Raw genomic sequence first — 27,715 nt, forward strand, 5'->3', positions numbered from 1 at the left:
TTTATCGAATGCTTTCTCTATGTCTATAAAGAGGGCTGTGCAGTATTCCTTGTTTTCTAGTGCTACTATTATTTCGTTTATAAACCTGTGCATTTGCTCTATCGTGGAGTGTTTGTTTCTGAAACCAAATTGGTGATCCGGTATTAGTTTTTTTGTCTCTATTATTGGTTTTATGCGGTCGTATATTATCTTTTCCAGTATTTTGGAAAATACTGGAAGCAGTGATATTGGTCTGTAAGATGCAGTTTGGTGCGGGTCTTTGCCTGGTTTATGTAACATTTTGATCTGTGTTAATTTCCATGGTTTGGGGGAAGTATTGAATTCTTAGAATTGCATTGAATATTATTGTCATTATTCTTATTGCTTTTGGCGGCTCTGTCATTAAAGCGATAAGAAAGTCAGTAGACCACCAAACGTTCGCCGCCGTGCAAGAAAATGACTCCGAGCTACACGAATTAGTCAAATCCAATACATACGCGTTACAATTGAAAAAGATACGTTTTCCCGATCACGACGTAGAGATATATTGCTCATATCTGGCGACATCGTACGCCCGTATGTACCGAGATCCTTGCGACGTAGCGTAATTCGCCCCACGAACTTTCCCATCCTGGATACGTGCTACTCAAAAACTGCTGACGACGCGTTTCATTTGGCCGTATATAAACAGAGACTGCCGAAACTGAGCACGACAGTGTATACAGTGCCAGTGTCACGTAATAAATGACGAGGTGTTATAAAAAAGCGAATGCTTTATTAATGCGACAATGTTATAATTCACTTGTAAGATACAGACTTACTGACTTACTTGACTTGTTGTAAGATACTTACAGACTTACTTGTAAGATATGACTTACTGACTAAAGGACTGGGGTTTTTATCTCTCCATTATGATTCACACATCTTATGGGTGGGAGTCCGGTTATTGTCTATTCTTATCGTCATCGCATTACTAAGTGTTATAGATATACCTGGAGTCTCCTCGGCGGATGTCTAGGTTTTGGGTGACGTTACACCAGCCATGTAAGGTCACCAGGCACATAGCTTCCCCAATCGGAGCATTCAAAGCGTCCGCTAGTAGATTTGAACACATACACGTAGACATTATCGTAATGCAGTATTCGAAAGGTTATCGATATCGTCTAACGTGTACCGACCGTTTCTCGCGTTGGCCCAGAGCCATACCCATATCCGATATGGAAGCGTCAACCGTTGCTTCAGCCCTCCTTTCAACGTGGAATGCTCGTTTTGGCGTACCAGCGAAAATAACAACTGATTAAGGACGCCAATTCGAGTCGCAATTATTTCAGGAATTATGCCGGTTGCTCGGTATGAAGCATTTACGCGCGACGGCCTATCATTCCGCATCCAAGGGGATGGTAGGGCGCCTACATCGTCAGTTGAAAGCAGCAATCAAATGCCATGCCACGTGTAACTAGGTCGAAATATTGCCGATCGTACTCTTGGGTATTCGAAGAGCCCTGAAGGAGGACCTGAATGCAACGGCTACCGAAGTGATCTACGGCGCAAGAATACGATTCCCAGGGGAGTTTTACGTATCGATGGCTCGACAAGCGACCTCCGAATACGCGAAACGGCTTAAACGGCGGATCGATGAAATGAAGTCGCAATCGACATGGTACGAAAAAAAGTGTTCATTTTCTACAAACTCGCAACGTCACATCGCCCACCACAATAGAATCATATTCAGTGCTGTGTACAAGGAAAGGAATTCTGGAAACATTAAATAAGTCGAATGCTATCTTGTATCGATTCCTTGAATTAATTGTAATGGATTAACATCTTTATCTATGGACTTTTGTAAATTTATACATTTTTCTCGGTTATTTATTGACTTTAAAAAGATGAATCTATTGATATAAATTTTTTCATTATGTTAGCGCATCATATTCTGTAAGCGTTTTTACAATTGTTGTATCTTTCCATTATCTTTCTTTTTTAACGAGGAGGGAGAAAGGCAGTTATGTAGGCAACAGCCGAAGTTCTTTTTTTTTTGCATGTGAAGAAATCCTCGTGGACTTCTCTGCTGCTAATAATTGGCAACAGCAGAGTAGTGTCGAACTCTTACCGACTAAAATTCCACGATGGCCATACTACGCGTGTGACAGGAGTGCTCTAGGGACCTCTTACGAATTATTTTTCCGTTGAACTCATCTCCCAAGTCCTCTTGTTCGAGCACGTTTTAAAAATTCCCTAAATGTTGAATACGACGCTGGGGGGGGGGGGAATTGCCCCTAGCGCCATTCCCCCTTCTAATCGCGGTCCGTTGGGTCGGCGATGAAACGGCTCTAGGCCGCCTGACCGCCACCTCCCTCCATCGCGTTATCATATAAGAGTGAAAGATTCTCTTTCTCTCACTTTCTGCCCGCTCCTTTGCGAACATAACTCGGTCGTAGAAGAGGCGGACAGCCTCGTATTTCTGCAGCCCGCTCAGCATCGCTTTTACGATTGTCGAGGGGGTCAATCTCTCGTCTATGATGTGACGCAGGGTGTAGCGGGATAGCTCCCACGCCGGACAAAATTCCAGCGTGTGCTGCGCCGTGTCCCTGCCCTCCCCGCAGCGATGACAGATGTCTGTCGTCTCCCGTCCGATTTTCATCAGGTACTCGCCGAACACGCCGTGTCCCGTGAGCACCTGGGTCATCCTGTAGGTGAGCGGGAGGCCGCGGCGACTTCTCCATATCTCCCAATTTGGAGGACTGCCTCCGCGCCTCGATGTTCTCCTCCCTCGTTGATCAGCTGGGATCGCCACTGGTCCCACGCATCCTTCTCGGCGGTTCCTAGGTCGTTTGGGGCCGCCTGTCGAGTCCTCTCTCGGGTCCCACACTCTCATATGGGTGATCTCCTCATGTGGGTGTAACGCCAACGCCCGAAGCATCCACGAAGGAGACGCGGTCAGAACGGTCGCCGTTGCGTGGGGCACCGTTCGGTATCCGCTGACGATTCTAACCAAATATTAACTATGTAGTATTTGTTCAATAATCCTTGTAACGCGGTATCCATCATGTGTTGGAAGGTGGCTGGGGCGTTTTTTAAACCGAATGGCATGCGATTATAGTGAAAGTGTCCCCGAGGTGTGCTAAAGGCTGTATATTTCTTTGAGTCGGGGTCCATAGGTATTTGATGGAATCCTGAAGATAAATCTAGAGCAGAGAAGAATTTGGCGTTGCCTAATTGTGATAAAATGTCGTCGATTGTCGGTAGTGGGTAGGCGTCTTGATCGGTAAGTTCATTTAATTTTCGAAAGTCGATAACTATACGCCATTTCTGTTTGCCTGATGCGTCTGATTTCTTGGGTACTACCCATACTGGACTGTTGTAAGGAGAATCTGATTCTTCAATGATATTTTTATCTAACATTTTTTTCATTTGTTTTTCAATTTCTGCTTTATGAGTTTCGGGAGGTCGGTACAATTTGGTATTGACGATTTTGTTTTCGCGTAGGGTGATACTGTGTTTTGTTAGGTTGGTACAAGGTAGGGTATCGGATTCTAGGTCAAATACGTCTATGTAATGTAGGAGGATCTTTTCGATAGGCATACGAAGTTTGTCTTCAATATGGTCTAGTCTAATTATTTGTTTCATTTTAGCAATTTTATCGAGATCGTGTTCATAAGAAAGATCATTAGTGATTATAGTTGGTTGCTCACCAGTATTGCAGAAACATACTCTCGTCGGAACTTTATCCAGATAAATTGTTTCGATTTTGGTTTGCCCTGGGAGAATGGTTTTCGGCGCCTGAAAAAATATTTCGTTCCCGTTTAATTGTATTGATTCGTTGTTAATTTGATATGAGTAGTTAGAGAGCATAGGTAAGCCAATTATTCCGTCTTCTATTAAAGGAAAATCGTCTGGCACAACGTGAAATGTGTTCATGATGTTAAAGAATTGAAAGTCTACTGTTTCGTCAGTTTGGTATTTGTCATTGCCCATGTAAAATGTTTTAGCTACTGTCTTTTTAGGTTTAAATGTGGCACTTGATCTTTTAACTAAATTTATTCCTGCACCGGTATCAATTAAATATCGTTTGATTTCTGTTCCTGGTCGAACTCCAATGGATAGAAGTTTCCCTGTTGTTGCGTGTACTCGTATGACGTCTCTCGAGGTTCTGGTAGTGCTGTTTCCTCTTCTCGTCCCGCATTCTTCATATTTATATTGTAGCTGCGCGGTGGCGGAAGATTTCGCTGGCTGGCCGGTTGAAAATTTCGGCAGTAATTTGCGGTATGTCCTATTTGGTTGCACTTAAAACACTTCATTTTCCCTCCTTCTTGTATTAGTTTTTCTTCTAACTGGTTAAATCTGTTTTCAGGGATACCCTTACCGTTGTTTATTTGAGTGCTTGTCGGCAGGCGATTGAGCGTAGTCATCGGACCGCTCCTAAGTGGGGGGTTGCGTTGTGACGATACATTCCCTCGGGTGAATGAGTGAGCTCTTATTTGCTGGCTGCGCTGATTTCCGCGGTTTCGCTCAATTTCTCCGATTAATAGTTCTGCTTCGAACGCGGCACCTTGTGCTTCTTGTAAGGTGCGCGGTTTCGTGCTTGATGTTCTGATTTCTATCTCGGGTTTTAAGTTTAATATGAACGTTTTAGCTGCGCGTTCGTTTTCTAAGTCTATCGCGACTGTTCGTTGAATAGGATCGCGGATTTCGTGTTGCATTGCGTATATAAGTTCATTGAGACTATGTCGGAATCTTTTGACGTATCCGTGTACTGATTCGTTAAAACTTTGACGAGTTCTTTGTAGTTTATCGCGTGCACAGTTTGAAGTTATGTTAATCGATACGAACTTCCTCAGATTTTCGAATAAGGCGCCATATGTCTCGATAACCGAATGTCTAATGCTTCTTTCGGCTTCGCCGACAATACGTTTGGTTAGAATTAATTTCAATAAAGCACGCTTTTCTTTACATTCCGATCTATCTTCGTTTACTTGCTTGATGAATCCCTCCACTTCAATGCCATCTTAACCGTCGAGGACTGGGATGAACTCGATGCTGGTTTTCGCGTCGAACATATGTCGTTCGTACGAGGCTAATTCTTCTTCTTCGTCCTTGGAGTTCGCTGGGTCGGAGGTTTCTGCAGTTTCTTCGATCCGTACGCGTTCTTCCGGAGATTTCACTATACGGGTGTCCCGGGTAGTGCTTCTGCTGGCAGAACTAGTATCGTCTGTTATAATTGAATTCAGACGTATCTACGGAGGATTGTACTCCTAACTTGAGTTCGGCCACAGTCTTCCCTATTAGTTCTATTTCTTTAATTCGTTGAGTGCTTTCATCACGGATTAGTTTATACAAATCACTTACAGCTGCCTTATGTTCTTCGTGCTGGCGCTGCATCATATCCAAAATTGCCCGTAGGTTTGTATCACCGCTAGTCGAAGCGACAGGTGTAATTTTCTTATCGTCTCTTTTGTCCATTTCAGAGTAATAGATCGTCGGAGTCTGACGTTATCGAATACAGTCGATCGATCCTTTTAGAGGAAATGGTTCTACTTACTAATAAAATCGTTTTTCGTAGTCCAGGTTGCTTGATACACCTTTGGTCGGATGTCCCGTAGGCCAAAACCGTAGTCTTGTTTTACCCAACGTTGATGTACCCTGGCAGGATCGCCAAAATGTCACGTAAAAAAAAGAAACTCTCTTGATGATACAAAAAAACTTTATTTCTCAAGAGTCCAAGACCCTTGGCTACCACTTACAATGTTCAAGTATCGGTCCTGAGAATATTTAGAGTAGAGGTATCAACTGTCCGGAGAATATTTAGAAGTGGTCGCCTAAGGTGATGTCAGGGTAAAAGAGTTTGGGGTTACACTAGCGGCGGGCCCGCATGTACCGTCTTTGAGCCCGGAGGCAACAGCCGAAGCTTTCATAGGCATTACTTCAGGGTTGACTCTTTGAATTTGTACCTTTACATATATTACATGAGTAAAAGTTCGTTCTGATTTTTAAGGAATTTGGTCGACGTGAAAGTTTGGAGTAAGGAGTTTGGTCAACATATTGAAAAGTTTTTTGCCGAAAAAACTAAAAGGTTCTGGAAGGATGGAATATTCAAGTTACGTGAAAGATTACGTTACGAGAAGTTGTGCAACAAAATGTATATCGAATCGAAATGTAAATCGGAACGAACTTTCCGGGCAAGTCAATAACATGCAAGTATGTCAATATGCCTTCTGTTATATCCTACTCATTTCGGAGTTTCTTTCCTTAATATTCCATCTACTATTTGTTCTCGTCCTCGTTGTCTTCATCCTTTTATAGAATACTTTTATATTTCGTTATTATCTATCGTTCAAGTCTGTTAACTATTTGTTATATTGTTGTATGCATATGAATTTATATGTTGTATATGTGGTGGTGAGTTATGTACTCTTTATACACTTGTTCTCTGTTCTTGTGTGATTTAAATTAATTGTTATTACTTTATCATTTTCTTGCATGCTTTACGAGTCAAATTACATGCAAAAGAATGTTGAAGAATAGGAAATGCAGATTAGTCAAGATTAGATAAAGTCAGTTAATTAATCTACACTAATATGTAAACACAAATGTACCTAAATATACATAGATATATTTATTGTAGTTGTTGTAATATATAATGTTAATAATATATGTTCTATAGAATAGAATGAGTTATAAAATAAATCAAATAAAATAAAATGTGAAAGAGTAAATATGTAGCTAGTGTAATATTCAGTACTTTTAAAGCAGGCATAAAAACCTATTAATAATTTTATTCAATATTAATGTTTATTTATTTCATTGCTACTCTTTTGCTTATGTATGAATTCTATGAACTCCGTATCAGGTGTTGCTCAGGTATATGCACCGCGTACCAAACCTAACTAGAATAATGAATAAATTTGATAGGCTTTACTAAATTCAGTTCATTTATCCTATCCTATCACGTACTGAAAGTACATAAAAAATAAATAAGATAAGTACATAGATATATAATACAACAGAATACTTGTAAGTATAATAAATCATTCATTAAACAAATATATATCATATATACATATATTATTGTACTTTATTTGTCATGCATATGTATTCATATTTATTAGTTCTCATATTATGTATGCCTTGATTATTTGTTGTTAGTATATACAACATAATTTCATTGAGATAGTTTCTTCTTCATGTTACTGACATATTTTACATAGAATGATATAATAATTTATAATTTTCTTGTGTTAAGTATTAATTGGCCACCTGGTACAGTCGTATCAAGATGGCCGCCTTCTGTCCCAAGTGTCAACAAGTGCTTCAAGTTCAATCGAAATATTGTATTATTTCACTAAAATTCCAGAGTCTTAGTATTATTAACTATTTGTTATGTCACTAAGTGGGATCGTTATGTTTGTCGTGCCGCTCAGTGTATTTTTACGGTGCATTTAGTATTGATTACGTTTGAACCTCTTACTCTACATGTGAAATATCAATGTGTTTATCAGTAATATTATTGTCCTATATAGTAAATTATTATTTTATGATTTGAGCTTATCTCATGCATAGGCATCGTGTATTATTGCTTTGTAAGTAGTGTAAAAAACGCTTTATGATAGTGCGTTCTTTGATTGATAGAGATTAAAACTCCTGTATGCGTGGATGGTTACAGTTATTTATATTACGAGTGCTTTTAATTTGCACCAATTGAATGTATATCAGTGAGTTCTAATTTCCCCCCTTGCTTATTTTCATATTTTATAGAACTCATTCACGTAAGAAGTTAGGTTGTGAATTTGTGTATGCTTCGAAATATTTTTATTCTTATATTCTTATCATCTCGATGTTATTGTTTGTAGGATTTAGAATCATAAATCATACTTCTGGTGTTCATAAAATATGAAAATCTTGATTATATTGCAAATAATCAATTAATTAACGGGTTTTTTTAATTAATATTTAGGGCGTACTATAGTGTAGTTTTTTTATTTTAATTTGTACTATTGTATTTGTATATTACATAGTGGATTCTTGTCCCTTTTGACACTATAATTTGTTAATAAATTTTATTTAATGTAATAAGTCCTGCTCTCAACTACCTTATCGACCGTACGGTATCATAGTTCGACAACCTGCTACATCTCATTCAAGCGCTGCTAGTTCTGTGTAATATAGCCGCAACTGTCAACACGTGTACTAATGTGTTCAAGTGTTAATATAATCATTTAATTATATAGTTAAAATAAAGTAAATTTTTTAACAAAGTAGTGGATTCGCCTTTTGTGCGTTTACCGTAATACATAACTACATAGTGTTGCAATGCTTAACTTAATAGCTTAATCGTTTATTCGGCACGTGGTTGACAGTTTCTTTTATGATATTTCTTTCTTCTAGCAATATAATTAGTGTATACCTGTGCAGGTTCATCATGCAGTGAGTAACTGTGGAATAACTGTGTCTCACGTTTCATCGACAGTATTGACAACAAAGGAATATTACCACGTCTTATCTCCGTTAGCAGTCTAACATCGCATCGGTGTGTTACTATTTTTTAATTTATATTAACATTAATATTAAAATTTCTTCGTTAATATACTAAAATTGTATTTATTCCATACTGGAATCATCCTGTTCTTGGAAGTTATCCAGTGTTATACATGAAATGGCGGATCATCTATCTACTACGACGAGCATCGAGGTTATATGGACTCTTAATGTTCCATGAAGTACAAAGTTCCATCGAAGGTAAAATAGTTTCTGTAGTGAGTATAGTACTATTGTTTCCACATTGTGTGCTAGTGTCTGGTAGCTATAAAATTAAGGACTTTTATTAAGGAATATTCTATACATGTTTGCTGCGTTTGCTTCTTCTTGAGAGTTCATGTTCTTTTCCTTTCTCATGTCTATTCTTCATAATCGTCTTACAGAGTTCATTAAAATGTTTTCAGAGCTCTTCACTCTCAGCGGCTATATCAATGGGATTTTTAGGAATCAGCATTTTTTCTGCATGGTTTTCAAGAGCATACTGTGCATCATTCAATTCTTCATCACAACCCTAGCATTTACTGGTCATTTCTTTATTTATCTTTTCATGGTATGTATTAAAAATACCACATTCAGGAAGTATCTAAAATGTATAATGATCAAATATACCTTCGTTTATTTTTAACCTCTTAGGTAAGAAGCGCCACTATAGTGGCCTGTTGTATTGACTCATTCACCGTTTGAACTAAATGATCTGTTTCATTTGTATTGCTTCACACTTCTTTTGCTCTCACAACGTTTTCTGGCAATGTTAACAATATACAGATGTAATATATAGTCTTTTCTTTTGATATGTCAGTGTGAGGTATCAATTATTGTTTTTTGTTAAAATAAATATACCATTATTAGGTGCTCTTTTTGACATGCCTATTCATATCCAAATAATTTTTTAGAATTTTCAACCTCAAAATGTCACTTCAAAATAGGAAACGAAGAGCAATTTGCTACAATTCAGAAACAGACTCGGAAGTCGAAAATGACTTAACCAAAAACAAACGTGATAGGAAGAATGGAAAAAAATTGAGAACACTAAGTTTGTCCGAATCAGAAGATTCCGATGTTCACGGAGAGACGACACGTGGAAAAATAATCTGGTCATATGAAAATTTGAAACCCCAAATGCATAAATTTGATTCCCACAATTCTGGCATGACAATCCAGCTTAATCGATCTGCAACTCCGATCGATTATTTCCAACTATTTTTCTCTGAAGAATTAGTGTCATTTATTGCAGAAAAAACGAATGAATACCGCAAATTCAAGATGGACAATTTTAAGCGCTCTTTTCTAAAACCTCACGAAAGAGAAACAACATTGAGTGAAATATACAATTTCTTTGTAATTCGTTTACTAATGTCGCGAGTAAAGAAATTACATTTTTCTGAATATTGGACAAAGGATAAATTTTTGCGAACCGATGTTTTTGGCAAAATTATGAATAGAGATAGATACGTTTTTCTATTACGCATTCTTTACTTCAGTAAAATTGAGTTAGTTAATTCCGATAGACTGATAAAAATTAGAGAATTTTGTAATAAGCTCCGTCGTTCTTTTCAAAATTGCTTTATTCCATTCCGCCATTTATGCGTGGATGAAAGTTTATTGCTAAAGGGACGGTTATCATTCCAGCAGTTTATCCCGTCCAAACGGAATAGGTTTGATATCAAGTCTTTTGTATTGTGCGACTGCAAAACGGGATTCGTACTAAATTTTGTTGTATATGCGGGCAGCGATTCCGAAATAACAAAAATGAACGAAAAATATCTAGGAAAATCGGCTGAGGTTGTACTCACATTATTGAATTCATATTTAGGTAAGGGGCACACATTGTTTGTTGACAACTGGTATACCAGCCCGACCTTATTCAGTTATTTACATGATAATAAAACTAACGCGTGCGGCACTGTAAAGTCGCGAAGAAGAAAAATGCCTGTAATGAAGGAAAAACTAGACAAAGGTGAAATATGCTTCCGATCATCGCCTAATATGCTCGCTCTCAAGTGGCAAGACAAACGGGAGGTATATATGTTGTCAACTTCCCACTCCGCGGATTATATAAATACTAAAAAAATAAACTATCGGACCGGAGAAATTATTCAAAAACCGTCTTGTATTGTTGATTACACTGCCAATATGGGTGTAGTCAACAATAGGGACAAAGTTATATCGAGTGTACAATCAGTCCGAAAAAGTGTCAAATGGTATAAAATATACTTTTTCCATCTGCTTGATGTGGCAATCTGGAACGCGTATTGTTTATATAAGCTTCAAGAAAAAGAAAAAGTAACAATGCGAGCGTTTCACCTTAGATTACTTAAAGAAATTTTCGAAAAATTCGGTTATACGAATAACGTTAGCTCTAACAAATCTATCGCTGATCATCCCTTCAGACTAAGTGGGAGACATTTTCCATCGTACTGTAGGTCCACAAGATCTAAAAAAGCGTTACGAAACTGTATCGTATGTTCGAAGAATGATGTAAGACGAAGATCGCGCTATGAGTGTGAAGATTGTAACGTAGGTCTATGTGTCATACCGTGCTTTAAAATATATCACACTCAATTGTATTATTAATTATTAAAGTAAATTATTAACCTCTTAGGTATGGCTGAATTTTGCACGGGGCTGTTTCTCTGTATGGCTGAGTTTGACGCGAATTATGCTTAAACGATACAGTACCGCAATGTATGACAGATAATGCTGTTCTCTACGCAAGCACATTGGAATGAAGTTTTTGATAACTAAATTATAATTTTTCTTAAAGACGTGATGCATATACTTTAACTTATAACTAATACTAGCTGTGTATTTATTGTTTATTCTTTTTATGCTATTATTTTGATCGTTAAACGTAACAAGTTTATAAACTGACAATTGACATACAGAAATAGTAGCATGACGATCAGTACATGGAGGTAAGGAGGATTAAGTGGTGAGGTGAAGAACAATTATACTTTCCTATACTTCTGAGAAATCGCTCACGAAGTTATCTCATGCTAAGCCAAAGTTTGTGTGACTCAGGGGGTCGCTAGCCGTTTGTCAATTGAGCCCTACAGAAAATCGGGATTTTTGTAAATGCTGTTGAGGTTAACACGAAAACTTCGCAAGAAAATAAACATGGATATGTTTCTAATTGCAGCAACGGATAAAAAAGACAGCTCCTCGAAAATAGCTTCGCTGGCGCGTATATCGTAAGTCGTATTGACTGTTGCAAAGCGTTAATTCGTGACCAAAATTAAATTTCACAATTTCAATTTAAAAACATTTTCTTTTTTTTTTTAATGAATTCACGACCCCCAAAGCTCAAAATTCACACATTTCTTCTTTTAGATGTTTCTATGACTATATATAGGATTATGCAAACACAATAATAAAATTGACATTAGCTGTTTTCATTATTCATTATTGTTAAAATAAGTATTAACGAATGACAATTAATTGTTATTTAAAAAATGGATACGTTTTTATTATTTTCTATTAACCCTTTGCACTCGGAGCCATTTCGCGGCTTATCTGCCAGTAACTCACCGATGTCCTTCCAGAAAAGTGTGTGAACAGGAATCGTGTCATATTCAAATAGTTTAACTTCAGAATCTAGTAATTTATTCTCATGTCTGGTTTATTAGATATTAAGAAACATATTTATAACAAAAAAATTACAATTTTGTATCTTACATTTTTTCAACGAGTAGTAAGGTATACCGATATGCATCGCAAGCTCCTTGATATACGTTGAATAAAAGTAATTTGCTTAGCGTCTACCACTTGGTATTTCTCTAAGTGAGTAGACAATGCAGTCCTGTTTTTTCCTTCAACATCAAGAATGTGAAGTTCATTGTTTAATCTGTTTTTCGATAATGATTATGAAGGCTGTATTTGTGGTCTTCGAAAGTCACGTTTGAAATGATCGATCAGGAGCTTGATAAATTTGTAATAAGTCATAGGTGGTTCATTGTTTGTTTTTTCTAATATTCGATACAATACGTATGAATTAATCACACACATCTCAAATCCTCAAAAAAATAATTTTCTCCACCATTTTAAAGATTTTCGCAAGAAACAATACAGTAAACCGGCTGCGTGGTCCGCGAACCGGACCTTTATTAGTTATCATTTCTAGGTAGTTACCAAACAAAAATATATAATCATAACGTATAAAATAATGTTTATTGCACTTATCCAGTATATACATACGTATATATGAACAATGTTTATTAAATATTATTTTGTACAGAAAAATCGATAATCTTTTTTACTTATTTGATATAATTTCGTTTACTAATGCAATATAATATCACTTTTAAAAAAATAAGATATCAATTACAGATGAATTCTCTTGCTGTTCAATGTATTTCATTGCAGTTTCAAGTGCAATCTTTCTTTCTGCATGACTCATATCTTCGTTCACAACTCAATCCTTCTTCATTCAAAGCTTTTGAATTATTTAATTCTTCATTGTTCATCAATTCTGCTTGTCTAATAGTCTCGATAATTTCATCATGTAATATTTCATTCTCTAAAATGTTATCATTTATAAGCCATTCAACGACATCGTGTACTAAATTTTTGCATCCGAGTAAATGATTGAAATCATTGAGCAATCGTTTTACTGGGTGAATTTTTGAGCATCGGGTCATAATTTCTTCCATGATTTTAAATATGTCGACGCCGCAATTTTTTCAAATACAGGTGCCAACATATGAATAACATCTTTAATATTAATTTTCTTAAGAGCATCAGTAAATTGTGTTTCTAACATCGCTAACCTGGTCATCATTTCATTTTCGATTTCAGATTGTTACATGTTGCAACTAAACCTTGAAACATCATTTTATCTCGATACCTTTTTATAAATATCATTTTATCTCGATATCTTTTTTATAAATAAGTCATCGTAATTGTAACTATCTTCAAGATAAGAAGAAGAAGTTATTAATATAAAATAGGAACCGGAGAAAGTATTACAATCATCCCCTGTCCCGGTGCTTTTATTTGCTTATAAATTATTCCGTTTCACAATTATTGCAAATATATAAATCGTGTTGTTATGAAATTGCGGTATGAAATTACCGATGGCAGCAATGGCACAAGTTAGAGTGACCAAGCTTCCCGCTCAACACATGTTAATGCCCCAACTTGCTTTGTTCCTTTCTTCGCAAACACCTTGTTTGGCTTTTCTACTAAGGTGATGCCAGTTTTATGGACATTATAAATACTTTTCGCTTCGAATTTGGAAATCATCAAGAACCTTTTTTAAATTCTCAAATGCATCAACGTTTATTTCATTGAAGCTAGTGACACGAGATAGTCTGGGCTTTGGACGTCGAATACACAACAATTGTTGAGTGTCTTCTCATATAGTTAGAGAACCAATCTTTACTGACCATTTTGCTTTTTTCTCACTGGTATAATGGCACAGCAGATTTATATTTCTGCGTAAGCTCATATGCGAATATCCTTATTTCTTTTGAACGAAGCTTGCAATATACTTCGGCAGTTCTTATTATGTATTTTACCTTCCTGCATGATGTCATCATAAGCAGTTTTATCTATTGATGTATTTTTCGTGCCTCTATCAGTTTTTCTAACTTTCGTGCGAGAAATTCTAATAAAAGATTAATTATAATTTTAATTTGTAAAGGGAAATTAAATTTATTAGATAACTTAATAAAAATACTTACTTTAGTAATGGTAAAAGATAGAAACAAATTATAATAAAAAATATTAATAAAAGTAAGTAAAATATAAAAAATTGCACGTGATCCAAATTCCTTGGTCGTTCGGCTGGTATAAACTAACGATATCGATTTCTTGTGTACCTAAAATATACATGTACACGTGCAGTTAATATATCCATATTTTAATTCAGTACATTTTAATACACGGGTGCACGTGTATTGAAATACAGGGCTACCCGGATCATAATATCTATACGTGCATCCGTGCACTGAGGTTCACTATAATTCCGCGTGTATTAACTCATGCCCCATGTTCTATGTTCATAATTAAATATCAGAATATTTAGATATGTAAATTATTCGTGAGACTTAATTTACTGTGCTGCAGGCGAAAATAAAATAAAATAAAATAAACATTATGGTTTTGGTTAATAAAATTCTATTTATTAATTTTATGTTTTGAGATAAGAAAATTAAAGTATTAACATTTAATGGAAGTAAACGGTTTCTTTTCTTTTTGTTATAATATTTTGTTACAACTTATATTTTAAATGGATTTAAATTGAAGCGTAATTGTGGCTCGATTATATATGTTTCAGTTTGAATGTAAGCATAATTGTTATGGGTGATCTGGTCATATAAAAATTCAAGAGTAGATTTTTCATGTGCTTTTGGTGTATTTACTGTATCCGAATCTTTTTTTATTTATTTATTAGAATATTTACAATCAATTCTCGTTGAGAATTTTCAGTAACTTCATTTGGCGTGATACAATGACATGGCTTATAATAGTTTTATATTGTTGGTTCTAGTAGGATCTAAGCATTTAATCTAAATGGTATTTTTTTTTCTTTCTGCGGATCCGGTCCGTCGTGTCTCGTAATTGGGTGACTAATGGGTTGTGGTGGTAGTTGACTCTTGTGTTATATCTGCTTCTGGACTTGTGTATTTCATCTTTGACTGTAGGTATCTTGAGGTCGCGGTGAATTGTTTCGTTTGTAACATACCAGGGTGCATTTATTAGGGATCTTAGCGTTTTCGATTGGAAGCGTTGGAGTATTTCAATGTCGGAATTACTTGCTGTTCCCCATAGTTGGATTCCGTAGGTCCAGACAGGTTTTATTACGGTCTTATAGAGCGTAATTTTGTTCTGCGTGCTTAGGTTGGAGCGACGGCCAATGAGCCAATAAAATTTTTTGAGTTTGTCCCTGAGTTGTTTAGATTTGTCTAGGATATGTTGTTTCCAGGTTAATCTCCTGTCCAGAGTCATGCCCAGGTATCTGACTGTGTCTTTGTTAGGAACTGTTATATCGTTAATGGAGACCTGTGGGCAGGTTTGTTTTCGCAGCGTGAAGGTTACATGTGTGGATTTTTTTTCATTAATTTTGAAGCCCCATTTATGGAACCACTTTTCCATTGAGTCGAGATCTCGCTGGAGAGTGGATGAGGCTATTATCGGGTTGACGTGGGACGCTAATAGCGCTGTGTCGTCGGCAAATGTTGCTATTGTTACCTCGTTTGATATAGGTAAGTCGGCAGTGTAGATGGAGAACAGTAGGGGTCCGAGGACACTACCTTGGGGTATGCCGGATTCTATTGGGAATGTTGCGGAAGTGGCGTCTAGGCATTTAACTATGAATTGTCTGTTGGTTAGGTAGGATTTTAAGATGGAGTAGTATGGGTGGGGTAGGATCTTTTTAAGTTTGTATAGTAGCCACCATTAGGTGGGTTCTCGATTAATGCTGAACCGACTGTTGCTATTACGGGGGAGTGGTCGGAAGAGAGTTCAGTCGAGGAGTTGATTTGGACATATCTAGGCGAGATATTTTTGGTTATGAAGAAGTCGAGTAAATCGGGGATTCTGTTAGTGTCAGTGGGCCAGTATGTGGGTTCATATGGGTGAGGTAGTTGAGATTGTTGGTGGTTATGCTTTTCAAGAGGTTTTTGCCTCTTGCTGTGACAAGTCTGCTGCCCCATTGGGTATGTTTGGCGTTATAGTCTCTTCCATCTATGAATCTATTGCCTAGGGTATCAAAGAGGCTGTCGAAGTTCTCTTTAGCAATCGAGTGTCTGGGAGGGCAGTATACTGCTAAGATGGTGATTGTACCATGGCGGTCTTCTATTGCTACGCTTGTGGCTTGAAGGTAGTCTTTCTGGGATGATGGAAGCTCGTAATGCTTAATGCTGGATTTGATGATGATTCCGGTGCCGTCGTGTGCCTTTCTACTGAGGTGTCGGGTGTGGTAGAAGTTGTAGCTGTGTATTTTGAGGTAGTTTTTGTCGGTGAAGTGGGTTTCAGATATGAGCATTACGTCGATTTGCTGTTGTTTTAAGAATAGTTCTAGTTCAAATTTGTGCTGAGCTAGACCGTTGGCGTTCCACAGAGCTATACGCATTGGTTTTATTTTGCTTCTGTGCGTATTAATTTGTCCATGAAGAGTGTAAGTAATGACAGCAAGTTGTTAATTTGCTCTGTTTGCTTCTTGATTAGCTTTTCGAGTCTGGTGAAGTTGTCTGTGTTTTGTGGGGTGGAAACACTATTTTCTGAGTGTCCACTGTGGGTTTTCGAATTGTTTATGTTTCCTTGTGCTACCTGGGCATAGGACATTGATGGTGTGGTGAATTTTTGTGATCTAGATTCTTGTTTGGTTATCTCCTTGGGTCTCAGTTTTGGGTACTTATTATTGTGTAGTGTTTTATAGGCTAAGCATCCTTTATAGTTCGCAGGATGCTTTCCTTGACAGTGGATACACTTCGCGGGGGTTTCTGGGGATTTAGTGCATTGGTCAGTGGGGTGACTACTTGCACATTTTACGCACCGGAAATTATGGTTGCAGTATTTCTGCGTGTGGCCGTACCTCTGGCACCTTTTGCATTGCACTATCTCTTTCTTTAGAGATAAAAGGCGGTTCGATCTTTACTATTGAGTTCATCAGACGATTGAGGTTATAAATTTCTTTATTATTTAGTTTTTGTTTTATATCAATAAAGAATAAGGATAGCGAGTTTTTCGTGATTATATGCCTAATGTTGCTGATGTTAATTACTTCGTGGCCGTGCTTTAACAATTCGAACTTTAGTTCGTCTAGATCGGCTGAGTGGTGGATGTTGCGTAGCACCATACGGAAAGGTCTTTCTTGCTTGAGCTGGTATGTGTGGAAGTTGGCATTCGGGGTTTTTAACAACTTCGTTAATTTTCTGTATGCGTCTGGGTTGGTCGGCAGAATTTTTTCACTGTTGTTGCTGATTTTCAATTTATATTCCTCCTTGCTGATTTCTTTTTGAATTGTCTTTGTCATTGATTGAATGTCAATGACATCGTCAATGAAGATTGGCGAGGGAGGGGTTTTTTTTGTGTATGTTGTGTATTTACCGCTGCGGTTGTGTCCATAGCGTTATCAGCCTCCAGTATCGCGAACTTGTTGTGGGTGGTCACTTGGCTGGCTGGCGGGTTGGTTTGTCTCTTGCTCACATTAGTCCTGCTAGCTTCGAGTTTGCGTTTTTTCGTATGAGGGTCGTTTGCAAAGAGGGGTGCAATGCCCCTTTGCCACGGGGGAGGAAGAGCGGCATTGTTGTAACTGGGCTCCGTAGAGTCCGTTTGGGATGATTGGGCCATCGTCGATCTAGTTAATTCAATATGAAAAAACTAGTCGAGAGGCTGTGTGAACACTTGGCTAAATTTGTTGGATTCGCTTTCGACAGATGGGCGTCACGTGTTGTTTTGTGAACTTCACAGGGCACTGGACACACGTCTGCACACTTCGGCACTCACCAGCAAACTGGGACGTTCATTATGGCCATTAGCCGCTACATTAGATTTTCCTTTGCTGCGAATTGTGTCGTGTTGATCTTGTCAAGTAGATCCCTTAAAAATCTATATAGGTCGGTTCCATATTTTCTTCGATTATTATTTTATCGGATGGTTCTCTGGCTTGGCCAGACATTAAAAAATTAATTTATTAGGAGAAAGCTTCGTTCCTTCGTGTACAGAAGTGTTGTAGGAGATCATGGCTACTAGGAGATCATGGATACATGGCTACCACCCATTCTAATTCCTTGCTTTCACTGCATATAATTTGAGGTATCCGACTAATACGTGGTGCGGTCTTTCAATCGATCCATTGCTCTGAGGGTGGTATACTGCTGTAGTGTGCTATTTTATTCGAAATCTGTTTGCTACCTTCTTCATTAACGAAGATGTAAAATTCGTTCCTTGATTTGTTAAAATCGCTCCCGGGGAGCCGAAACAACAAATAAATCGTTTTTAGAACGTATCTGCCACTTCGGCTGCAGGAATTCCATCTATAGTGACGTGGTAGGAGGTGTAGGGTGCTAAAGAAATACTCCGTGGATTAATTTTTTTTTTTTTTGCGTGGGGAGGGGAAAATGCTATTACGCATGCCCAGTGACCCGCATCACTGGGTTATGTGGGAGTCGGTCGGATGTCGTTGCCATACCCACTAAAAACCCCTCCTCCTTCTTCCTCCGCTTAGCGGGCAGACAACCCCGGTAAAACCTGTCGGCAGTCATCAGGATTGTCCTTTCGTGCCCCGTTGTATCTACTTCTTCGGGCAGTTACTGCTCATGTCGTCCTCTGAGCCAGTTCAGAATACTGGGCTGGTCTCCTTCTGCGGTTTTTCGTTGTTCCATGTTCTTGCCCTCATTGCTCCGCGTAGTTGTTGTTACGCTCGTTCTCCTCCTTGCCTCTTCCCAGGCCCTCGCTGTCACCCTCCTGTGGCACATGACGGTCTTGCAGAATTGCCTGAATTTATTCCAGCTCTCGTCCTTGGCGGTCACCGTGGCGATCAGATTGCCCACGTCTATCTTCCCTCCCAGAGCGTTCTCCAGCTCGATCCTTCTGTCCGTCCACTTCGGGCACGCGAAGAAGGCGTGCTCTGCATCGTCGTTCGGGTCTCCACAGTCGAGACAGTTGCTGTCGCTGTCCCTGCCAATCCTTTTCCTATAGACACCGAAGCTCCCATGCCCAGTTAGCAGCTGCATGGTGTGGTGATCGATGTCCGTCTTCTTTTTGGTAAATAGCAGCGCACTCGGTATTAGCTTCTTTGTGATATTTTCTTTTTTGTAGTTGTTCCACTCCTTCTGCCAGTCCTCTTGGGCCTTCTTGCGAATCGCCTTCAGTTCCTCCTTCAGCTTGGAGCCGTCATCCGTGCCAATCCTGGACCCATGGATCTTGTTCCTCTCGTAGGTATCTCCGAGCATCTTTATCTTTATGTAAATCGGGGGATTCCCGATCAACACGCAAAGTGCCGCGTGGGAGACGGTACAGTATGCCGTCGTTGTTATGCACAGGGCCGTTCGTTGTGCTCGTTTCAGCTTTTTCCTGTTCTTGTCGGTATTCGCTGCTCTAGCCCACACCGGTGCTCCGTAAGTTACGATGGACTCCCACACATTGTAGTAGAGCCTACGAGCCAAGCTGGGCGGCCCGTTGATGTTGGGTAGAATTCGCCTAAGGGCTCCTATTAACTTGTCGGCTCTGTTACACACCATCTCGATATGCGCACCGAACCTCCGTCTGGAGTCGATGACGACTCCGAGATACCTGATGCGATTGACCGTTTCGATGTCCGAGGAGCCCAACCTGAGTTTCACCACTCTCGGCACTCGCAAGCTTGTGATGAGCATGACCTCCGTCTTTTCCATCGCCAGGGTGAGCCCGACACTCGTGCACCAATCGTTGGCGATCCTTAGCATCGTGTTGACCTTGACGGAGGCATCTTCGTTCCTCCCGACGGAACATGTGATGGCCAGATCATCCGCGAAGGCGGTTGCTCTGACCATTGGCATGTTGTCGAGTCTCTCGAGCAACCGGTCGTATACCATGTTCCACAGGAATGGTCCGAGGATGGATCCCTGCGGAACTCCCGCCGCCACCTCGTGCTCCACCGTGCCGTGCTGGTTGCTCACGATGATCCTCCTTCCGGATAGGTAACTGCCGATTAGCCTTTTGACCTTCCATGGCAGCTTCCTCTTGTCAAATTCCTCGTATATGCTCTTCCAGCTGAGCGAATTGAAGGCATTGCTAATATCCAGGGTGATCATCACGCATATTACCTTCTTCTGTTTGCAGATGTTGGCAAACTTCATCACCTGCGTGATGGCATCTACCGTGCTCCTCTTCTTTCTGAAGCCATATTGCCTCCGATGGAATGGGTCCGTCCCGAAGCATCTCTCGATGATCCTCTTAAAGCATTTTTCCGAGATCTTGCTCATGGTTGGGAGTATGCTTATCGGCCGGTACGCGTTGGGGAGACTGGGATCCTTTCCCGGTTTCCTTAGCAGTATTACTCTGGCCGTCTTCCAGCAGTCTGGGATCCTGGGAACGCCCTTGTCACGAGCTCGCTCCTGCGACTCGCTACCAGCTTCGCGATCTCGCCCGGCACGCCATCGACTCCTGCAGCCTTCTTGGTGTTCATTCTTCCGGCGGCATCGACGACATCGCCTTCGCCGATGGCGACGCTGAGGCTAATATCTCCTTCTTCTTCGGTCTCTGCCTCTTCGCGGCCCTCATAATGGGGGGGTCCGTGTCCCAAGGTGAATAGCCTCTGTAGGACTGCCTTCACCATGTCGATCGGCATGTCGTTTGTTGGTCCCTTGCTTTTACATTTCTTCATGACCGTGCGATAGGGTTTGCCCCAAGGGTCGCTCTCCAGTATCTTGCAGTATTCTGCCCAAGCTGTTTTTTTGCTACAGGCGATCTCCTTTTTTAACTGCCTACGGATCTCCTTGTAGGCGTTGACGAGGGGCTCGGTGTTGCCGGCATTCTTCTTTCTTTCTCTCGTCACCTTCCTGAGCGCTTTGTGCGCCTGCGCTCTCAGTTCCGCGATCATCGGGTTCCACCAGTAGTTCGCGTACTTGCGGCTCGCCGCACCGTTCGACTTCCTTAGCATCCCTTCGCACGTACCTTCGATGCTCTTTTGCAAGGGCTCGGCCCCATCCTCTCTGATAGCCGCGTTGAGGTCCTCCTTCTTCAGTGTGTCGTCGAATCTGCTCAGGAACTCCTCCGGCGACATGTCCTTGGTCACGTACCTGTAGAACTTCGATACGGTTCGGGTCTTCCTCGTCTTAAACCTGTGGAGCACGTATAGATGGTCCGAGGCCGAGTATTTGTCCAAGACCGCGCTTCCGGCGTGTATCTCGCTGACCTTGTTGGATACGCTTATTATGTCGGGGAAGCTCGTCTTCCCGTTCATGAAGAAGGTGTACTTTTCCTTGAGCCTCAATGGAAACACCCGGTGGGCGCTTAGTGCCTCCATTAAGACTCTCCCTCTCTTGTCTGTGGTCGATCCTCCCCAACAGGTTGACTTTGCGTTGAAGTCTCCGGCCACGACGACCTTGTCGTGTCTTCTAGCAACGCTCTTCGTCATAGCAGACAGCGTGTCTATGTATTTGCAGTATGCTGGCTTATTTATGTTGGGCGAACAGTATCCGCTGAAGCAGAAGACGTCGCCAACGCGGACGCCCACTATCCCGTCGCTCTTGACCTCCGTTGTTTCATCAGGCAGCTTGCCATTGAGGAGTGTGACCCATATCGAGGCGTCTCCTTTGGTGTCATTAAACCAGTGCGGTAGCTGCCTGTTCGGCTCGGAAATTATTATTACATCCGGCCTAAGTTCGATCGCGCATTGGTGCATCATGTCCTGCGCCAGCTTGCATCTGTTGAGGTTTATCTGCAGTATCCTCATTTACTCGCTTTCAACCGCCTTCTATATTCTGGACAAGCCAGGGATCCGGTTACGTGGTCAAATTTCACTCCTTTCTCCTTGCTGCAGATGGAGCAGCAGGGTGCGTTGACGCAGGCAGCTCTCGTGTGGTCCTTGGCTCCGCACTTCCTGCAAATCTCCTTTCCAGGGCTTATCGCCGTGCACTTGTTCGCGATATGCCCAAACATGTGACATCTGAAGCACTTTACCACATTGGGTAGTGCCTTTATGGAGGCTATCGTCAAGCCGGTTCTGATCTTCCGGCTTGCCCCCTCTTTGACCAGATAGGCTTTCGGCATCGTCACTATTGCCGATTGGGTGCCCCACGGCGCCATTTTTAGGGTCTTTACTTCGACCTCAGTGGTGTCGCTTACGCCCAGTTGCACTACTATCTCCCTGGCTAGTTCTTCCTTGCCTACGAGCGGGTCTATATCCCTGATCTCTACGGAGGTCTTGTCGCGCATTGGTTGCGCTCTCACCTTGCCTCTTAGCGCCGTGTTCATATCGGCCGCGGTCTTTTTGGCGTTGCTACCTGCTTTCAGCTCGATCAGGATGTCACCTGTTCTGGTCCTCCTAATCCCACAGCTCTCTTTTAGGGTCTCCCTTGCCCCCATCAAGTCTTTGTAGACCTGTATCCACTCCTTGTCCTGCCCTACTTTGACGAGGATGGCTTCGGGTCTGTTAAGTATCCTCTTCGGTCCCTCCGGCTTCTTTGGCTTGTCCAATGCCGCTCTTCCTGCGTTCGCCTTCCTGACCACCGTCGGGGTGTCCGTTCCTTTTCCTCTCCTTCCGCGGACAGGGATCCAGTCTTCCTTTACATCGCTGTCCGTGCATTCCGTAGTCGCTTTTGCCGAGCTGTTGCCGGCACAGGATCCTGCGTAGGAGGCCTCCACGGTCGTTGGTCTCTTTCTCTTGGTGTCGCCCTTCCCCTCGACGGGCGATATCTCCTTCCTTTTTCCTTCCTTCTCCTCACTCCTCCCCGGAGGGGTGGTCATCCTGGTGGCAGCGACTGTCCTCGCGTTCCTCTTGAGCCTCATCTCGTCCAACATCGAGTGGAGCTTGATCGCTTTTTTACTGATGGCGTCCCTCCTTTTCTTGATGTCGGTATCCTTTTTGCTCATGAGGTAGAGTCTGCTACCTATGTATTGGATTTCGCGGAAGACTTCTGTGATGATTTCCGTCATCGCCTTCCATTCGCTCATCTTAATGACGATAATGTCCTCGTCGTTGCCTTCGGTCTCGGCCGTTGCTCTGTTCGCCATGGCCTTCCTCCTGAGACATTCCCTTGGTGCCGCCGCTTCGCTGCCGCTGTCCGACATTTCCGCCGGTGTGTCTAGCTCCGAGGTGCTGGCCGCTTCGTCCCTCGTTGCCCTCGGCTGGCTCCTGGCCAGTCTTCTCGTTGTCTTGCACGCGCTCCCCTCAACTGGGGACTTTCTCATATATCTGGTGATCTTGTCACCTTTGATGATTTTTTCCTTGGCGATTCGGGTCGCCTTTTCGGTGGGTGGTGTCTTATCCTTGAGTGCCTGCATTGGCATCTCGTCATCCTCGATGATTCCCGCGATGTCTTCATCAAATTCGAGGTATCTTCTAGTGCTTTTCTTGCACGTCTCTTCCTCTGTGACAACTGCGGGTGTTTCTTGGTCCCCGGTCGTGTTTACCGAACGAGGGGAGGCCCTGGGATCGACCTTCCCCTCGCCGTTCGTCCAGTCGTTGGGTGACCGTCGGGTCGAGCCTGCGACGCTACTCGAATCCCCGACGGGGCCTGGAAGCTCCGAAACCCCCTGAGCCGTAAGTTTACTTGACTTACAGTACCTGTCCATATTGTGTTTGTGTCTTAATATACATATATATATGTCGGAGATGAAAGAACACCGGAACCTTCCCTTTGGAACTTTGGGAAGACCCCTAGTATTGTAATTTAGATTTCACCATAGCCGTATTAAGAAACTGTTGTCATTCGATCCGACTGTATTTATTTGAGATTTATGATAGTGAGCTCGGGCTCGAGGCGACAATCAGTCGCCGAACGTAGCCGCGGTCAAAGGGATGAACGTTTTGTCTAACAAAGGCATGAAGTAATTCTATAGCTCTCCTTAAAAGAAATACTTGGGACGGGGCACGACGGTAAACATTTCAACGATTTCTGTCCCGTGGCTCGCCACACGCAGACTTTGTCCTTCGGGTAAGACGATTGCCAGATGCCAACGCATCTTCACAGTATATGTTTAGCTGGGCGAGGACCCGCTACGAATATTAAATTTCAATTACACAAAGTCTCTCAAATAGACAAATGGCCCGTGCCCCAACTACGGGAAGATAAGAGAAATCTATCCTTCCACGAACGACGCTTCTCGCTAGCAACTTTCCCCAAGGACAGCTAATATCTTTCTCTAACCACCAACATGGAAATTGACCAATTAACAGCAACGTCAATTTCCCTCACCCTTCGAGCGAAGACTTTTCTCCGCGAATCCGATGATCTCGTGCCCTTAGGCACACCCATCATAGTTTTCTTCGACAGCATCACCGCGACGGAGAGACACTCTCCGGTACGATCTCGACGACGATTCAAGTAACTCTCGGATACGTAGTGATTGCCCCACGCATTAACATTGAGTACAACTTAGACGCTAAAGAAGAGTAGAGTTCGTCATCCCGTTGACCGTGGATTCGTTATTGAGCCTAGGATCATTGTCATTAGCTTCTCGAGTGTCAATTTATCGCGATTACTTGTCCAATTCCAACATGGTCATGTTTGCACTAGTAAATATCTCCTCTATTGCATAGTGATCACGTCTAGTGTCAATAGGGATTCGTTTACGCCCTCAACCCTAACTCTAATCGTAACGCCAACCCGACATATATATATATATGTATGTTTGAGATGGATGTCCTTCGACGTAGCCGGTTGCCGTATAATCCCACTGTATCCTTCCGCGTGTATGCGATTCGTGTCTGTTCGACGCGGGGAGTTTTGACTGGCCCTCCACGGGGGCGCTCTCCACCACTCCTTGCTTACCCAGGTAGCCCGCACGGTGGCGCTTCGGTCGCGCGACCCAAGATGGCCCCCGCTCTGCTCCTAACCTCACTTTTCACACACAGCACTTTCAATCGTTTCTCTCGCTTTTATACCAGCGAGCTCACCTATCTCTTGTGATCCCACTCATTCCGGAGCACAAGAAACTTCACTTTCGTGCACTTTCCGCCCGAATTCTTTAATATACCCAGCTATTTCGGTTATGCCTACGGAGCGACGTGCACGTGTCCGTTCTGCTTGCCGCCATCATTTGAACTGCCGTGGATTAATTTAACAATGAGTTTATTAATTATACGAGAAACACCTGACAGTTTTGCCTGGGCCGTACTGGTATTGTTCTTCGCGTTCTCACCGTATACTCAACTTCGCTGAAGTCGGAGAGACATGTACAATCCAAACTTTGTAAGTCGCTTCCTGAGGAAGAAGTTTTCAAACTAAGAACTACCATTGATACTTTTAATGTTTTACGACATGTTGGTACTCAAAAGCAAAGAGCTGTATCATATACAGACAAAAGAGGTCATTTGCTAGGAGAAGAAGTGAAATTCAAATATAATGAAGTAGGTATTGATGTAATAATTACCTACCAATTGAAAGATTAAGTATATATCCAAATTTGATTTCAATTAGAACTCCACAGGGCTTGGAACTCTAATGATCTCTGGGTATCTCAAGAACGTACCATTATCAGTTAATGGTTTAGTTCATATACCTGAATTGGGAGATTTTCAAATCTCTCAAATTGATGTACCTGGTGATCCATATCCAGTGGAGAAAAAGTTGAAGAAAGATTGTAATGCAATGGACGATGAACCATCCACGCGGGTTCTTGCACGCGCAGATCGAGGGAAACAAGTAATTTCATGAAATAAATAAATAAACTTTGAGTCTTTAAAAGCACTAATCAATTTTCTTAATTTTTTAGGAATCTCTCGAAAGTGAAAATATACTTGACCCTATGGATGCTGAACAAACTTGGCCTACAGAAGAGGAATTAGCCGAAGCCAAAGCACAAAGGAAAAAAATTGTAAAGAGAGTTCCAAAAGGAACTTCTGAATATCAAGCAGCTTGGATTCCTGATGAGGATGGAGGTATTTGTTTTTCAGTCATAAATTAAATTTGGAGATATATATTATTCTTTGCTTGCATTTTGTAGAGGAATTGAGTGAGTGCTCGAGCGATGAATCAGAAGACGAGATGTCTGTTGATGAAGCACAATCTGAAACGGATAGTGGACCAGACGCAGAAGACGAGGAAGAATACGAGACAATTACTGTGTCCGAAGTTCCTGATGAACGATACGATGAGAATATCGATATGACAGAAGAAAAAGAAGCAATGGAAAACTTGAAGAGTATGTTTGTCGAATATACGTATATTATATTATTGAATATGTATTATTGAAATCTTTAACCACAATTTTTTAAATATAGACGCAAAATTAGACGCAAAATTTCCTGACGAAGTAGATACACCTCAAGATATGTTAGCAAAACAGAGGTTTCAGAAATATCGTGGACTTGAATCATTCAGAACAAGTCCGTGGGATCCGGAAGAAAACCTTCCTACTGATTACGCTAGAATATATAAATTTGAAAATTTTGATAGAACACGAAAACGAATATTTAAAGAATCGCGGGAAATAGAGGGTGCTATGGTATGAACATTTGATTATCTAAAAACTAATTATCTATTCATGCTAATTTATACAAATATTTTTAGCCTGGTTGGTATATCACAATTCACGTTGCAAATGTACGCGTAGATGCATTTTCTTCATTGGGAAATCATCCATTAATTGTATTTGGTTTATTACCGAACGAGCACAAAATGCCTGTCTTAAATGTGACATTAAAACATACGGGTCAAACATACAGTCCGGTGAGTCCAAACATACAGTCCAATCTAAAGCAAAATTGATATTTCAATGTGGATTTAGGAGATTCATTGCGTGCCCAATATTTATTCAACACACAAACGGAAACAAACATAAAGCATGTATTATATTCTGTGAGATTTTAATATACTCTATTTATATCTTGTTACCAAGAATAGAAATATTTTTCAGTATGAGCGGTATTTTCGTCCAGAGAACACTGTCGTAGCAAGCATGTACGCTCCAATTACTTTTCCACCATGCCCAGTATTATGTTACGTTGAAAAACTGAATAAATCATTGGTAAGGAGGCAATAATTATATGCAAGTTAAAGGTTGATTCTGTTCTTATATCATTAAAGGTTACAATATTTTTGTAGGAATTAATTGCAACCGGAAGTGTATTATCTGTGAATCCAGATAGAATAGTTGTAAAACGTGTTGTTCTTAGCGGTCATACGTACAAAGTGCATAAACGATCAGCAGTTATAAGATTTATGTTCTTTCATCGAGAAGATATAAACTGGTTTAAACCAGTTGAACTACGAACGAAATATGGTCGCAGAGGACATATAAAAGAACCATTGGGTAGATGGATCATAAATTATTTCTTAATTTAATTGATGCATTTAATTAAAAAATAACTCATTATTTTTTCCTAGGTACTCATGGTCATATGAAATGTGTATTTAATGGTCAACTGAAGTCGCAGGACACGATTTTAATGAATTTATACAAAAGAGTATTCCCAAAATGGACATATGAACCTTTGTTGTTAACAGAGTTACAACATCAAAATGAAAGCATGAACATAGAATAAAATCTGTTAATTAAAGTATTAAAATGTATATATATGTATATATAATAATAAATAAAATTTTGTCATGCA

The 27,715-nt window shown here is 40.7% G+C and overlaps 1 protein-coding gene and 1 pseudogene across 11 annotated transcripts; both read left to right on the top strand.

Annotated features, from left to right (window-relative positions):
* Positions 1–7,216: 7,216 nt before the first annotated feature.
* Positions 7,217–12,275, top strand: LOC110120136 (piggyBac transposable element-derived protein 4). 11 transcript variants are annotated; one of them, XM_020867843.2, is made up of 6 exons: positions 7,231–7,556; positions 8,389–8,503; positions 8,609–8,712; positions 8,916–9,061; positions 9,145–9,316; positions 9,405–12,275. In XM_020867843.2, the coding sequence occupies exon 6, from the start codon at positions 9,421–9,423 to the stop codon at positions 11,083–11,085; it is 1,665 nt and encodes a 554-aa protein (XP_020723502.2). In that variant the 5' UTR covers positions 7,231–7,556; positions 8,389–8,503; positions 8,609–8,712; positions 8,916–9,061; positions 9,145–9,316; positions 9,405–9,420; the 3' UTR covers positions 11,086–12,275. The 11 variants fall into 11 exon arrangements, with proteins under 11 accessions (XP_048268961.1, XP_020723502.2, XP_020723503.2 ...); XM_048413004.1 differs by lacking the exon at positions 9,145–9,316 and having other exon boundaries at positions 7,217–7,307; XM_020867844.2 differs by lacking the exon at positions 9,145–9,316.
* On the top strand, positions 11,421–27,712 carry LOC125386563 (annotated as a pseudogene).
* The last annotated feature ends 3 nt before the right edge of the window (positions 27,713–27,715 follow it).

Source organism: Bombus terrestris, chromosome 16 (genome assembly GCF_910591885.1).
Source record: "Bombus terrestris chromosome 16, iyBomTerr1.2, whole genome shotgun sequence".
Lineage (NCBI taxonomy): Eukaryota > Metazoa > Arthropoda > Insecta > Hymenoptera > Apidae > Bombus > Bombus terrestris.